Source organism: Panulirus ornatus, chromosome 3 (assembly GCF_036320965.1).
Source record: "Panulirus ornatus isolate Po-2019 chromosome 3, ASM3632096v1, whole genome shotgun sequence".
Lineage (NCBI taxonomy): Eukaryota > Metazoa > Arthropoda > Malacostraca > Decapoda > Palinuridae > Panulirus > Panulirus ornatus.
Genome location: NC_092226.1, coordinates 12,172,391 through 12,189,051, shown reverse-complemented (window position 1 = coordinate 12,189,051; position 16,661 = coordinate 12,172,391). Strand labels below are relative to the sequence as shown.

Sequence of the window (16,661 nt, the reverse complement as noted above, 5' to 3'; positions counted from 1 at the left end):
ACATACACATATACATACATATACATTTCAACGTATACATACATACACATACACATACATGTACATATATATACATGTACATATCCATACTTGCTGCCTTTATTCATTCCCGTCGCCACCCCGTCACACACGAAATAGCATCCCCCCACACCCCCACTCCAGGCCCCATTCGTTCACACTCAGTCTCTAGCTGTCATGTATAATGCACCGAAACCACAGCTCCCTTTCCACATCCAGACTCCACAAAACTTTCCATGGTTTACCCCAGACGCTTCACATGCCCTGGTTCAATCCATTGAGAGCACGTCGACCCCGGTATACCACATTGTTCCAATTCACTCTACTCCTTGCACGCCGTTCACCCTCCTGCATGTTCAGGCCCCTCTCACTCAAGATCTTTTTCACTCCATCCTTCCACCTCCAATTTGGTCTCCCATTTCTCCTCACCTCCACCTCTGACACATATATCCTCTTGGTCAATCCTCCCTCACTCATTCTTTCCATGTGTCCAAACCATTTCAGCACACCCTCTTCTCTCTCTCTCTCTCTCTCTCTCTCTCTCTCTCTCTCTCTCTCTCTCTCTCTCTCTCTCTCTCTCTCTCTCTCTCTCTCTGTGTGTGTGTGTGTGTGTGTGTGTGTGTGTGTGTGTGATTACCTATCTGCACCCATGTTGGCCCCCATCTCTTGAACATTCTCTCCTGTCATACATTTTCTTAAGTCTCCGTATGCTGTCTGCATTAACCATGTCCTGAAGTCATACCTATACACACACAAGTATACACACAGAGACATGGACGCAACGTACATATACGTTCCTTAAGGTTCACACTGGTTCACACACCAGGAATTGGAGGAATAGCTAGTTAAGGAAACTACACCAAAAATTCCTTTTTTTTTATTATTCATTTATCAGTTTACATGAGTCTCCCCTGGCAGACTGAGGGGGGGGGGGTGCCAACCTCCAACACTCGTCTGGTTGAGTTTAGTCAGCCTAAGGTTTAGCTGAGACAGCTATACGTCATAAGATAGCTTTCTTCCTCTGAGGGAATAATATACATAGATATAGCTGAGGTTGCTATGTGTGGGCTTGTTCTTGTGTAGGATATACGGACGTGGTTACATATTCACCTTTGATTGTCTTTTTATAAAAAACATTAAAAACAAGGAATATATATATATATATATATATATATATATATATATATATTGCACTGTGGGGCCCTCGTCTGTCTGTGGCACCAGTGGTAGCTGAACACAGCAGTGTACCACATACACACGCAACAGTGTACCACATACACACACAGCAGTGTACCACATACACACACAACAGTGTACCACATACACACACAGCAGTGTACCACATACACACACAGCAGTGAACCACACACGCAGCAGTGTACCACACACACAGCAGTTTACCACATACAAAGCAGTGAACCACATACACAGCAGTGTACCGCATACAGAGAAGTGTACCACATACACAGCAGTATACCACATGCACACACAGCAGTGTACCACATACACAGCAGTATACCACATGCACACACAGCAGTGTACCACATACACAGCAGTATACCACATGCACACACAGCAGTGTACCACATACACAGCAGTGTTCCACATACACACACAGCAGTGTACCACATACACACACAGCAGTGCACCACATACACACACAACAGTGTACCACATACATACACAGCAGTGTACCACATACACACACAGCAGTGCACCACACACGCATCAGTGTACCACACACACAGCAGTGTACCACATACAAAGCAGTGAACCACATACACAGCAGTGTACCGCATACAGAGAAGTGTACCACATACACAGCAGTGTACCACATACATACACAGCAGTGTACCGCATACACACACAACAATGTACCACATACACACACAACAATGTACCACATACACACACAACAATGTACCACATACACACACAACAATGTACCACATACACAGCAGTGTACCACATACATACACAGCAGTGTACCACATACACACACAACAATGTACCACATACACACACAACAATGTACCACATACACACACAGCAATGTACCACATACACACACAGCAATGTACCACATACACAGCAGTGCACCACATTCACACACAGCAGTGTACCACGCACATAGGAGTGTACCACATACACACACAGAAGTGTACCATACACACAGCAGTGTACCACATACACAGCACTGTACCACACACACACACAGCAAGTCTGCCACATTGGACGTTAAGTCTGGCTATCACCAGATCATTTGACTGATGTCAAATATTCTGGTCAATATTCTGGTCAATATTGTGGCCAATATCGTGGTCAGTATTCTGGTCAATATCCTGGTCAGTTGTCTGGTCAATATTCTGGTCAATATTCTGGCCAAAAGCGTGGTCAATATTCTAGTCGATATTGTGGTCAATATCCTGGTCAATATTGTGGTCACTATTCTGGTCAATATTGTGGTCAATATCCTGGTCAATATTGTGGTCAATATCCTGGTCAATTGTCTGGTCAATATTCTGGCCAAAATCGTGGTCAATATTCTAGTCAATATTGTGGTCAATATCCTGGTCAATATTGTGGTCAATATCCTGGTCAATATTGTGGTCAATATCCTGGTCAATATTGTGGTCACTATTCTGGGTAACATTTCTTTCTTAACGACAGACCGGGGTAAGGCAACGCTAGACGATGTTGCCTTGATGACCCCCACACTGCCATCAGGTGGTCATGAGGTCAAGGGTCAGATGGCCATGATGACCCCCCCAGAGTACCATCAGGTGGTCATGAGGTCAAGGGTCAGGTGGCAATGCTTGGGTGCCATCAGGTGGTCATGAGGTCAAGTGTCAGGTGGCACTGCTGTGATGTCATCAGGTGATCATGAGGTCAAGGGTCAGGTGGCACTGCTGGGGTGCCATCAGGTGGTCATGAGGTCAAGGGTCAGGTGGCACTGCTGTGATGTCATCAGGTGGTCATGAGGTCAAGGGTCAGGTGGCACTGCTGGGGTGCCATCAGGTGGTCATGAGGTCAAGGGTCAGGTGGCACTGCTGTGATGTCATCAGGTGGTCATGAGGTCAAGAGTCAGGTGGCACTGCTGGGGTGCCATCAAGTTGTCATGAGGTCAAGGGTCAGATGGCACTGCTGCGATGCCATGATGACCCCCACAGTGCCATCAGGTGGTCATGAGGTCAAGAGTCAGGTGGCACTGCTGGGATACCATCAGGTGGTCATGAGGTCAAGGGTCAGGTGGCACTGCTGTGATGCCATGATGACCCCCATAGTGCCATCAGGTGGTCATGAGGTCAAGGGTCAGGTGGCACTGCTGTGATGCCATCCGGTGGTCATGAGGTCAAGGGTCAGATGGCACTGCTGTGATGCCATGATGACCCCCACAGCGCCATCAGGTGGTCGTAAGGTCAAGGGTCAGGTGGCACTGCTGGGGTACCATCAGGTGGTCATGAGGTCAAGGGTCAGGTGGCACTGCTGTGATGCCATGATGACCCCCATAGTGCCATCAGGTGGTCATGAGGTCAAGGGTCAGGTGGCACTGCTGTGATGCCATCCGGTGGTCATGAGGTCAAGGGTCAGATGGCACCTGTGATGCCATGATGACCCCCACAGTGCCATCCGGTGGTCATGAGGTCAAGGGTCAGGTGGCACTGCTGGGGTGCCATCAGGTTGTCATGAGGTCAAGGGTAAGGTGGCACTGCTGGGTTGCCATCAGGTTGTCATGAGGTCAAGGGTCAGATGGCACTGCTGCGATGCCATGATGACCCCCACAGTGCCATCAGGTGGTCATGAGGTCAAGGGTCAGGTGGCACTGCTGGGGTACCATCAGGTGGTCATGAGGTCAAGGGTCAGGTGGCACTGCTGTGATGCCATGATGACCCCCATAGTGCCATCAGGTGGTCATGAGGTCAAGGGTCAGGTGGCACTGCTGTGATGCCATCAGGTGGTCATGAGGTCAAGGGTCAGGTGGCACTGCTGGGGTACCATCAGGTGGTCATGAGGTCAAGGGTCAGGTGGCACTGCTGGGGTGCCTATAGTTCTATGGCCTCCGGATCCTTGTAGGTGAGTCCAGCCCTGATGTTCCTGTAGAAACGCATCACTCCCCACAAGGCCAGGATCTGTGGGGAGCCAAGGTCACGGTGAAGGAGGAGGTGGTGATGGTGGTGATGGTGGTGATGGTGGTGATGGTTGTGGTGATGGTGGTGGTGATGGTGGTGGTGATGGTGGTGGTGGGGAGCTGAGCCCCGATGAGGGATGTGTTGATGGTGGGGAGCCAAGGTCACGGTGAAGGAGGAGGTGGTGGTGGTGGTGATGGTGGTGGGGAGCTAAGCCCCTGTTGAGGGAGGTGATTGTGGTGGTGGAGGTAGGGAGTCAACAATCCTGCATTACTGTATGATGCAGTATAATGCAGTGTAGTATAGTGAAGATACTATCATCTGGCGTTACAGTATGGTACAGTATAATGCAGTGTAGTATAGTGAACATACTATCATCTGGCAGTACAGTATGGTACAGTATAATGCAGTGTAGTATAGTGAAGATACTATCATCTGGCGTTACAGTATGGTACAGTATAATGCAGTGTGGTATAGTGAAGATATTATCATCTGGCGGTACAGTATGGTACAGTATAATGCAGTGTAGTATAGTGAAGATACTATCATCTGGCAGTACAGTATGGTACAGTATAATGCAGTGTAGTATAGTGAAGATATTATCATCTGGCAGTACAGTATGGTACAGTATAATGCAGTGTAGTATAGTGAAGATATTATTAACTGACAGGGTTAAATCGTACAGATGAAAGTCACTCTTCAGTGTACAGTAAAATCAATTTGAAATATGTCAGTAACAAATCCTTTTCATTTCTCTTACATGATAGGTGACTGTATTAATTTTCATACACGTAATAATTCATATTTTTCTTAAATACAATAGTTTATATAAATCAAACTCCTTTACAATGAACCTTTCTAGTCATATATTATAAAAAGTAATCATTTATTTTCAATGTTTTCAAGAAATATAGTAAATTCAGATGTATAACACACTTCCATGCAGGTACAACAGAGCACAAAAATACTTACATTTAGAAATACTCTTGTCGCAAAGAAGGCCATCTCTGCTTTACATATGGTGTCAAACTTCTGAAATCAAGGAGAGGATGAATTGATGGTAACTCCGTTTCGTCTCTTATAGTTAGTTAGTTGGGTTATATCCCACTCGAGTGGTAGGATCACTGAGGCAGTCAATGTTAACTTATAACCATCACTCAACACATCTTAAACTCCTTCTTCATGTGTTTATGGTCATATACAAAGCATTACACACACACGCACGCTCTCTCTCTCTCTCTCTCTCTCTCTCTCTCTCTCTCTCTCTCTCTCTCTCTCTCTCTCTCTCTCTCTCTCTCTCTCTCACTGCATATATGGCCTTGCTCAGTACTGTAATGGGGGTATTAAAGATCAAGTGATGATTAATGAGTAAGTATCAATAGTGATGAATATTAAGATTAGAATGGGCGAGCTAATACATATGGAAAGATAGAAATAGAGAGAGGTGCTGATCAGGGAGGCAGAACCATGTTGGTTGTGGATGTGGCTAGTTAGATAAATCTTGTATTACGTTTAATTCTGGACAAGTCTCATTGAAGAGTAGTTAGCCAACTATCTTCTTAACGCACAAATGTACATAATATATACATTCGTGCTTATCTTTTTCTTCTCTGTGAGAGGAATTTGATTTTTGGAGTGGATGCTCTTATTCATTATGATCTATTTTACTTTATTATCAATATTCTTTAATGTTATTTTAGTCACCTATAAAGACATGACTGAACACCTAAAGGCATTTTTTAAGGAAATAAAGTAAAAGGAAAATATACATTGAGAAATCCTGATCATGTTGAGTCAAATTGTCTTTGAGACGCAACACAATGATATTCTATGACACACGTGGACACACACACAACATACATAGGAAAAAAAAAGAACAGTTTTCAAATGAAACTTTCACGGTATAAGTATTGAGTTGGAAGACTTGTGGTGCAACACCAATGATCTCATAGTTAAAGGGGATGATTTGTCCAATAATAATTGTTCTACCTATATGCACTTCTTTTGAATGTACATAACTTTATATATATATATATATATATATATATATATATATATATATATATATATATATATATATATATATATATATATAGCTTCGTCTCTTCGATGTATATCAACTGACTGTTATATTTCTCTCTTGTGTCTCCCCTGATGATGTGATTATTACACGAAAGTGCACTTGGGAACTTTTCGTGTTTCATTTTCCCCGTGGGCTCATAGGAAAATATATATATATATATATATATATATATATATATATATATATATATATATATATATATATACATTAACAATTTATGTCAGTTTATAAAAGTACTTATATAAAGAGGTAGGAAGGTTACCTTGTTGATGTGGTCCCTGAGGACGTTGGAGTACATGCAGCAGACAGCCTCCAGGGCCATGAAGGTGATGCTGGCCACCACCCAGGGCGTCACCAGCCCACACCGCTCCTGTAGGGACATGATCGTCTTAACCTCCACCTCCCCAACACTGGCTGTTACTAAGCTATGCTAAGCAGTGTTACCTCCACCTGGGGGTAACACTGAGCTACCCCAGGCAGTGTTACCTCCACCTGGGGTAACACTGAGCTACCCCAGGCGATGTTACCTCCACCTGGGGTAACACTGAGCTACCCCAGGCGATGTTACCTCCACCTGGGGTAACACTGAGCTACCCCAGGCAGTGTTACCTCCACCTGGAGTAACACAGCTACCCCAGGCAGTGTTACCTCCACCTGGGGTAACACTGAGCTACCCCAGGCAGTGTTACCTCCACCTGGGGTAACACTGAGCTACCCCAGGCAGTGTTACCTCCACCTGGAGTAACACAGCTACCCCAGGCAGTGTTACCTCCACCTGGGGTAACACTGAGCTACCCCAGGCGATGTTACCTCCACCTGGTGTAACACTTGGCAGTGTTACCTCCAGTGTCTACGCCAACCTTTATTGAGCAACCTCAGACCAGGGCGTAAACAGTTAACTGTCAGGGTTAATGGTACGTGTGGCAGCTGAGTAGATTAGGACTGAATAATTGATTCATGATTATTAGAGAAAGTTATGTAATATTATCATTTAACAATAAGCTTTACTGTAAGTTCTGTTAAAAAACAAGAAATTTATAGTTTTTAATATTTTTCGTATTTGAATAAAAATGAATTAATGTTTCTGAATAGGTAGAAGGAGGTGGATTAATGTGTTTTTCAATCGACATCATATGAAGACATTAATGGCTGACTTCTTTTATTTAACTGTGAGGTGGGAACCTGGCGCGCCACAGTTACTGCACTCAAATATGTCGCTTCTATATTCATATACTGTACTCAATATGTCACTTCTATATTCATATTCTGTATTCAAATGTGACACTCCTATATTCATATGCTGTACTCAATATGTCACGTCTATATTCATATATATTACGAATTGCGTATTATGAATGTTTTGTTGTTTAGTAATACTGATATATATCTATCTCTTCATTCGATTATATATATCCCTCTGTAAAAGTAGATAGCTAAAAAGATATATATTATATCTATCGCTTTATTCAACCGTCTATCTCTATAAAAGTACATAGGTAAAAAGATATGTATTATATCTATCTCTTCATTCAATCATATATGACTCTATATAAGTAGATAGGTAAAATGATATATATCTATCTCTTCATTCAATCATATCTCTTTATAAGAATAGATAGATAAAAAGATATATATTATGTCTATCTCTTCATTCAATCATATATCTCTCTATAAAAGCAGATAGATAAAAACATATGTATTATATCTATTTCCTCATTCAATCATATATTTCTCTACAAAAGTAGATAGGTAAAAAGATATACATTATATCTATCTCTTCATTCAAATATATATATATATATATATATATATATATATATATATATATATATATATATATATATATATATATATATATAAATATAAAGTAGATAGGTAAAAAGCTAGATATTTTTTCTCGTATGACCCTCACATAGATAAATGAAGTACCATAAATTTGATCAATTTGACTACCCTTTTTTTTTCGTATATAAATAAAAAGTAAAATGATTCCTCTGTACGTATTTTGAACAGTGAACTGCAATGGGTGTAATGGTCCATTACTCGAGCAAACATAAGTATAGCAAGAGTTGCTAACTTATCCCCTCATGAACGACTATGAGTATAGCAAGAGTTGCTAACTTTTCCCCTCATCAACGACTATGAGTATAGCAAGGGTTGCTAACTTTGTACCTCATCAACGACTATGAAAATAGCAAGAGTTGCTAACTTATCCCCTCATGAACGACTATGAGTATAGCAAGAGTTGCTAACTTTTCCCCTCATCAACGACTATGAGTATAGCAAGAGTTGCTAACTTTGTACCTCATCAACGACTATGAAAATAGCAAGAGTTGCTAACTTTTTCCCTCATCAACGACTATGAGTATAGCAAGAGTTGCTAACTTTTCCCCTCATGAACGACTATGAGTATAGCAAGAGTTGCTAACTTTGTACCTCATCAACGACTATGAGTATAGCAAGAGTTGCTAACTTTTCCCCTCATCAACGACTATGCAAATTATGTCTGTCACTGTTGAATTTGCAGTGCGTGTTGTGAATGCAGTATTCCTGACAGATGTTATTTTATATTTCACATGTTGTCCCGGAAGCCCTAACAACAAAAATAAATGCATTTATCTTTTTTTTTTTTTTTTTTTTTTTGCGTCAAAGCCAACGAACCGATTTCATTCAAAACAAGCTGTCACGGCTTCACATATTAGAGAAAACGGGAACTGATGTCGTCTCTATTAAATGGAATATATATATATATATATATATATATATATATATATATATATATATATATATATATATATATATATATATATATATATACATATATATATATATATATTTCTATGATGGGTTGACTTCGTGTGTGTTGTGGGGGGGGTATTGTTGTCCTCTGGGGGGTATTGTTGTCCTCTGGGAGGTATTGTTGTCCTCTGGGGGGTATTGTTGTCCTCTGGGGGGTATTGTTGTCCTCTGGGGGGTATTGTTGTCCTCTGGGGGAGTATTGTTGTCCTCTGGGAGGTATTGTTGTCCTCTGGGGGGTATTGTTGTCCTCTGGGAGGTATTGTTGTCCTCTGGGGGGTATTGTTGTCCTCTGGGGGGTATTGTTGTCCTCTGGGGGGTATTGTTGTCCTCTGGGGGGTATTGTTGTCCTCTGGGGGAGTATTGTTGTCCTCTGGGAGGTATTGTTGTCCTCTGGGAGGTATTGTTGTCCTCTGGGAGGTATTGTTGTCCTCTGGGGGGTATTGTTGTCCTCTGGGGGGTATTGTTGTCCTCTGGGAGGTATTGTTGTCCTCTGGGAGGTATTGTTGTCCTCTGGGAGGTATTGTTGTCCTCTGGGAGGTATTGTTGTCCTCTGGGGGGTATTGTTGTCCTCTGGGGGGTATTGTTGTCCTCTGGGGGGAGTATTGTTGTCCTCTGGGGGTATTGTTGTCCTCTGGGGGGAGTATTGTTGTCCTCTGGGGGGTATTGTTGTCCTCTGGGGGGAGTATTGTTGTCCTCTGGGAGGTATTGTTGTCCTCTGGGGGGTATTGTTGTCCTCTGGGGGGTATTGTTGTCCTCTGGGAGGTATTGTTGTCCTCTGGGAGGTATTGTTGTCCTCTGGGGGGTATTGTTCTCCTCTGGGGGGTATTGTTGTCCTCTGGGAGGTATTGTTGTCCTCTGGGAGGTATTGTTGTCCTCTGGGAGGTATTGTTGTCCTCTGGGGGGTATTGTTGTCCTCTGGGGGGAGTATTGTTGTCCTCTGGGGGGTATTGTTGTCCTCTGGGGAGTATTGTTGTCCTCTGGGGGGTATTGTTGTCCTCTGGGAGTATTGTTGTCCTCTGGGGGGTATTGTTGTCCTCTGGGGGTATTGTTGTCCTCTGGGGGTATTGTTGTCCTCTGGGGGGTATTGTTGTCCTCTGGGGGTATTGTTGTCCTCTGGGGGGTATTGTTGTCTCTGGGGGTATTGTTGTCCTCTGGGGGTATTGTTGTCCTCTGGGGGTATTGTTGTCCTCTGAGGGGTATGTTGTCTCTGGGGGTATTGTTGTCCTCTGGGGGTATTGTTGTCCTCTGGGGGGTATTGTTGTCCTCTGGGGGTATTGTTGTCCTCTGGGGGGTATTGTTGTCTCTGGGGGGTATTGTTGTCCTCTGGGGAGTATTGTTGTCCTCTGGGGAGTATTGTTGTCCTCTGGGGGATATTGTTGTCCTCTGGGGGATTATTGTTGTCCTCTGAGGGAAGTATTGTTGTCCTCTGGGGGTATTGTTGTCCTCTGGGGGTATTGTTGTTCTCTGGGGGGTATTGTTGTCCTCTGGGGGTATTGTTGTCCTCTGGGGGGTATTGTTGTCCTCTGAGGGAAGTATTGTTGTCCTCTGGGGGGTATTGTTGTCCTCTGGGGGGGTATTGTTGTCCTCTGGGGGGTATTGTTGTCCTCTGGGGGGGTATTTTTGTCCTCTGGGAGGTATTGTTGTCCTCTGGGGGTATTGTTGTCCTCTGGGGGGTATTGTTGTCCTCTGGGGGTATTGTTGTCCTCTGGGGGGGTATTGTTGTCCTCTGAGGGGAGTGTTGTTGTTCTCTGGGGGTATTGTTGTCCTCTGGGGGTATTGTTGTCCTCTGGGGGTATTGTTGTCCTCTGAGGGGAGTGTTGTTGTTCTCTGGGGGGTATTGTTGTCCTCTGGGGGGTATTGTTGTTCTCTGGGGGTATTGTTGTCCTCTGGGGGGAGTATTGTTGTCCTCTGGGGGTATTGTTGTCCTCTGGGGGGTATTGTTGTCCTCTGAGGGAAGTATTGTTGTCCTCTGGGGGATATTGTTGTCCTCTGGGGGTATTGTTGTCCTCTGGGGAGTATTGTTGTCCTCTGAGGGAAGTATTGTTGTCCTCTGGGGGTATTGTTGTCCTCTGGGGGGTATTGTTGTCCTCTGGGGGGTATTGTTGTCCTCTGGGGGTATTGTTGTCCTCTGGGGGGTATTGTTGTCCTCTGAGGGGAGTGTTGTTGTTCTCTGGGGGGTATTGTTGTCCTCTGGGGGTATTGTTGTCCTCTGGGGGGTATTGTTGTCCTCTGGGGGGTATTGTTGTCCTCTGAGGGGAGTATTGTTGTTCTCTGGGGGTATTGTTGTCCTCTGGGGGGTATTGTTGTCCTCTGGGGGAGTATTGTTGTCCTCTGGGGGAGTATTGTTGTCCTCTGGGGGTATTGTTGTCCTCTGGGGGTATTGTTGTCCTCTGGGGGGTATTGTTGTCCTCTGGGGGAGTATTGTTGTCCTCTGGGGGTATTGTTGTCCTCTGGGGGAGTATTGTTGTCCTCTGGGGGGTATTGTTGTCCTCTGGGGGGTATTGTTGTCCTCTGGGGGAGTATTGTTGTCCTCTGGGGGTATTGTTGTCCTCTGGGGGAGTATTGTTGTCCTCTGGGGGGTATTGTTGTCCTCTGGGGGGTATTGTTGTCCTCTGGGGGGTATTGTTGTCCTCTGGGGGTATTGTTGTCCTCTGGGGGGTATTGTTGTCCTCTGGGGAGTATTGTTGTCCTCTGGGGGTATTGTTGTCCTCTGGGGGGTATTGTTGTCCTCTGGGGAGTATTGTTGTCCTCTGGGAGTGTTGTTGTCCTCTGGGGGTATTGTTGTCCTCTGGGGGGTATTGTTGTCCTCTGAGGGAAGTATTGTTGTCCTCTGGGGGTATTGTTGTCCTCTGGGGGGGTATTGTTGTCCTCTGAGGGAAGTATTGTTGTCCTCTGGGGGGTATTGTTGTCCTCTGGGGGTATTGTTGTCCTCTGGGGAGTATTGTTGTCCTCTGGGGGGTATTGTTGTCCTCTGGGGGTATTGTTGTCCTCTGGGGGTATTGTTGTCCTCTGAGGGGAGTATTGTTGTCCTCTGGGGGTATTGTTGTCCTCTGGGGGTATTGTTGTCCTCTGGGGGGTATTGTTGTCCTCTGGGGGAGTATTGTTGTCCTCTGGGGGTACTGTTGTTCTCTGGGGGTATTGTTGTCCTCTGGGGGAGTATTGTTGTCCTCTGGGGGAGTATTGTTGTCCTCTGGGGGTATTGTTGTCCTCTGGGGGGAGTATTGTTGTCCTCTGGGGGTATTGTTGTCCTCTGGGGGAGTATTGTTGTCCTCTGGGGGGAGTATTGTTGTCCTCTGGGGGTATTGTTGTCCTCTGGGGGGAGTATTGTTGTCCTCTGGGGGGTATTGTTGTCCTCTGGGGGGTATTGTTGTCCTCTGGGGGTATTGTTGTCCTCTGGGGGTATTGTTGTCCTCTGGGGGGTATTGTTGTCCTCTGGGGGTATTGTTGTCCTCTGGGGTATTGTTGTCCTCTGGGGGTATTGTTGTCCTCTGGGGGGTATTGTTGTCCTCTGGGGGGTATTTTTGTCCTCTGGGGGTATTGTTGTCCTCTGGGGGTATTGTTGTCCTCTGGGGGATATTGTTGTCCTCTGGGGGTATTGTTGTCGTCTGGCTGGAGTATTGTTGTCCTCTGGGGGTATTGTTGTCCTCTGGGGGGTATTGTTGTCCTCTGGGGGGAGGGTATTATTGTCCTCAGAGGAGGACTATTGGCCAACACTAATATGCAATTAAAGATCAAATGAGGATGACTATACCATGAATAATTACCCCCCACAGCATTATACAGCAGCTGCCACGATTAAAACGAACATGATTTAGGATCAATCGGAAATATACAAAAAAAATAATTAGGGGAATAGAAATATATAAAAAAAAATAATTAGGGAATAGAAATATATAAAAAAAAAATAATTAGGGGAATAGAAATATATAAAAAAAATAATTAGGGGAATAGAAATATATAAAAAAAAAAATAATTAGGGAATAGAAATATATAAAAAAAAAATAATTAGGGAATAGAAATATATAAAAAAAAAAATAATTAGGGGAATAGAAATATATAAAAAAAAATAATTAGGGGAATAGAAATATATAAAAAAAAATAATTAGGGGAATAGAAATATATAAAAAAAATAATTAGGGGAATAGAAATATATAAAAAAAAATAATTAGGGGAATAGAAATATATAAAAAAAAATAATTAGGGGAATAGAAATATATAGAAAAAAATAATTAGGAATACAAATATATAAAAAAAAAAGAAATAATTAGGGGAATAGAAATATATAGAAAAATAATTAGGGGAATAGAAATTTTTTTATATAGAAATATATAAAAAAAAATAATTAGGGGAATAGAAATATATAAAAAAGATAATTAGGGGAATAGAAATATATAAAAAAAATAATTAGGGGAATAGAAATTTTTTTTTATATAGAAATATATAAAAAAAATAATTAGGGGAATAGAAATATATAAAAAAGATAATTAGGGGAATAGAAATATATAAAAAAAATAATTAGGGGAATAGAAATATATAAAAAAAAATATTATGGAAATAATTACTTTGGACGTCATTTTTTCGATAGAAGGAAAAATAGATCAAAGAGAATGATTTATATGATTTGAAATATAATTATGATGTAAATGTGTATACTATCAAAATTCTCGCAAAGGGTGACAGAATGAAGATAGGATACTAAAGAACTCATGTGAAACTTACGAGTTAGTGCTCGAACATACCAGGAAAAGAAGAAAGAAAAATAGAGATTTCTTTGTCCACAAGTTCTCATTTGCTCATACATTGGTTGTAGGTAATTTATTAAGTGAGGTTGTGAAGGTTGTCATGCTTGTAGAATGTAAGGACCACATTTTTATTCTCATAACCGTATTCCAATTATCTATATTTCCAACAAGGACGACATTATATTATGAAAAAAGGGAGGGAGTCATTTAGTATGTATACCAGTGTTGTGAGCAGTAATTGTGGTACAACAGTTGTTATTACTGTAACTATACTGCATTACTAACAACAGACGTAGCTAATAGTTGTAATAATCTGTTCTTGGGGATGGTGTTATTGTTATTATTACTAGTATTACTATGAATGTAGCATGTACTTCTTGTCATTAATACCACTACTATTACGTACATACCACTACTACTACTATTACTACTACCACCACTATTACTGCTTCTACTACAACTACTTCTAATGCTATTACTACTACTTATACTACTACTGCTACTACTTCTACTACTACTACTACTACTACTACTACTACTACTACTACTTATACTACTATTTATACTGCTACTACCACTGCTACTACTACTACTACTACTACTACTACTACTACTACTACTACTACTTAAACTACTACTACTACTACTACTACTTATACTACTAATACTACTACTACTACCACTACTACTGCTACTACTACTACTTATGCTGCTACCACCACCACTACTACTACTACTACTACTACTACTACTACTACTACTACTACCACTACTACTACTACTACTACCACTACTACTACCACTACTACTACTACTACTACCACTACTACAACTACCACATACCTTATATATGCCCAGGATGAGGAAGGTGCTCATGGCGATGAGTGTGATATGTGTACACAGTGTGGACAGGTAAGAGATCTGGACACCTGCATCAGAAACCAATGTTAGTATACATCCTTCACTCTCTGGTTTACCATACATCATTACTATAGTTTACATTCACACTCCCTGCATACACCTGGCTCTCCTATCATCCTGTGTGTGTGTGTGTGTGTGTGTGTGTGTGTGTGTGTGTGTGTGTGTATACATAGTGGTAGACATGGTACATATGACCAAGGATCAGAGACGGGGCATCGACCAGCCCCTAAAGGGAGGTTGAACACCTGGGTTGGGTGTAGGCCGACTGACACGCTCAGGATTCGAACCCTTTGAGTGCAACGCTGGTGAGGCTTGTGTTGACTAATGGTCAACAATGCTGACCCCTGTACCACGGAGGCCCCTGTGTGTGTGTGTGTGTGTGTGTGTGTGTGTGTGTGTGTGTGTGGAAGAGAGGGATGAATAACATATTTTCTTACATATGTCCTCACATGCCATCGAATATATATATATATATATATATATATATATATATATATATATATATATATATATATATATATATATATATATATATATATATATATATATATATATGACGATTACATGAAAATAGATAAATATATGTAATTATTTATACAACTATCATTCAAATTTCGCATGAGCTGTTTTAATATAACTGGAACGTGGTGATTATCATTGTAAGATAATAATCTAATTATAGAGTCGACTAACCACAAATTATTGTTATTCAGGTACAATAATTGCAACAGAAAATGTTAACATTGTTTCCACAGTTACCCCTGTGAATGAACCCAATTTCAGAAAATGGAGTTTATTACGATGTGAATTGAACAAAAAATAAAGTTTTTATGCTATACCTTGAAATGTGCCTTTGAAATATATTACATTAAGCGAAAAAAAAGAAAGATGGAGGTGTGGAGGACTTAGGATACCGAGAATTAATTACTGTAGATGAGAAAGAAGGTTACCTTCGTATGCCCTGTGTGTCGTAGAAGGCGACTAAATGAAGTAATGTGTTTTGCTTCCGTATGGTAAACAATAATTGGTTATGATCAAGAATGTTTGAAAGAAAGTCACTTTTTTTGCGGAAATTATCCCAAAATATTTTTTTTTTTCAAACTATTCGCCATTTCCCGCGTTAGCAAGGTAGCGTTAAGAACAGAAGACTGGGCCTTTGAGGGAATATCCTCACCTGGCCCCCTTCTCTGTTCCTTCTTTTGGAAAATTAAAAAAAAAAAAAAAAAAAAACGAGAGGGGAGGATTTCCAGCCCCCCGCTCCCTCCCCTTTTAGTCGCCTTCTACGACACGCAGGGAATACGTGGAAAGCATTCTTTCTCCCTATCCCCAAAATAAAGTATTATGGAAATTATCCTCGAATGAAGAGGGATGGAAATTATCTTAACGTTAAATTACATTTCCATCTTATATTAGCAAGATATATAGGTTAACTTTATCTTCAAAAATGTTCTTCACACATTATAACATGTTCTGCACCACATTCAAACAAGGTCGACCTTAATGCACTTATGTATAACACTTGTAACAATTTCTGGCTTAATGATAACATATAATAACCATATATTGTAGTTGTAAGGAAAGATTACATTAGACAGAATGAAAATAAATGTTGAGATAATTGGGTTATATAGGTGGAACTCACTGTAGTGGTGTAGGTGGGTGGAACTCACTGTAGTGGTGTAGGTGGGTGGAACTCACTGTAGTGGTGTAGGTGGGTGGAACTCACCGTAGTGGTGGTGTAGGTGGGTGGAACTCACTGTAGTGGTGTAGGTGGGTGGAACTCACCGTAGTGGTGGTGTAGGTGGGTGGAACTCATCGTGGTGGGGTAGGTGGATGGCACTCACCGTAGTGGTGGTGTAGGTGGATGGGGCTCACCGTAGTGGTGGTGTAGGTGGATGGCACTCACCGTAGTGGTGGTGTAGGTGGGTGGGGCTCACCGTAGTGGTGGTGTAGGTGGGTGGGGCTCACCGT

At 42.1% G+C, this 16,661-nt stretch overlaps 1 protein-coding gene and 2 long non-coding RNA genes across 4 annotated transcripts in view; 2 read left to right on the top strand and 1 right to left on the bottom strand.

Moving 5' to 3' along the window:
• Positions 1-16,661, top strand: part of LOC139760472 (uncharacterized) — a 178,675-nt gene that overhangs the window by 127,118 nt on the left and 34,896 nt on the right. The gene's annotated exons all lie outside the window — the stretch shown is intronic.
• On the top strand, positions 638-4,148 carry LOC139760466 (uncharacterized). The gene is made up of 3 exons (XR_011715347.1): positions 638-3,597; positions 3,824-3,949; positions 4,044-4,148. It is a non-coding gene; the product is annotated as an uncharacterized lncRNA (long non-coding RNA).
• Positions 3,943-16,661, bottom strand: part of LOC139760462 (uncharacterized) — a 68,451-nt gene continuing 55,732 nt past the window's right edge. Inside the window, exons 5-8 of the mRNA XM_071683728.1 lie at positions 14,613-14,698; positions 6,491-6,598; positions 5,118-5,177; positions 3,943-4,148 (exon numbers count right to left, since the gene is read on the bottom strand). Of these exons, the coding sequence (XP_071539829.1) occupies positions 4,062-4,148; positions 5,118-5,177; positions 6,491-6,598; positions 14,613-14,698 (341 nt within the window). The 3' untranslated portion in view covers positions 3,943-4,061. The remainder of the gene's footprint in view (positions 4,149-5,117; positions 5,178-6,490; positions 6,599-14,612; positions 14,699-16,661) is intronic.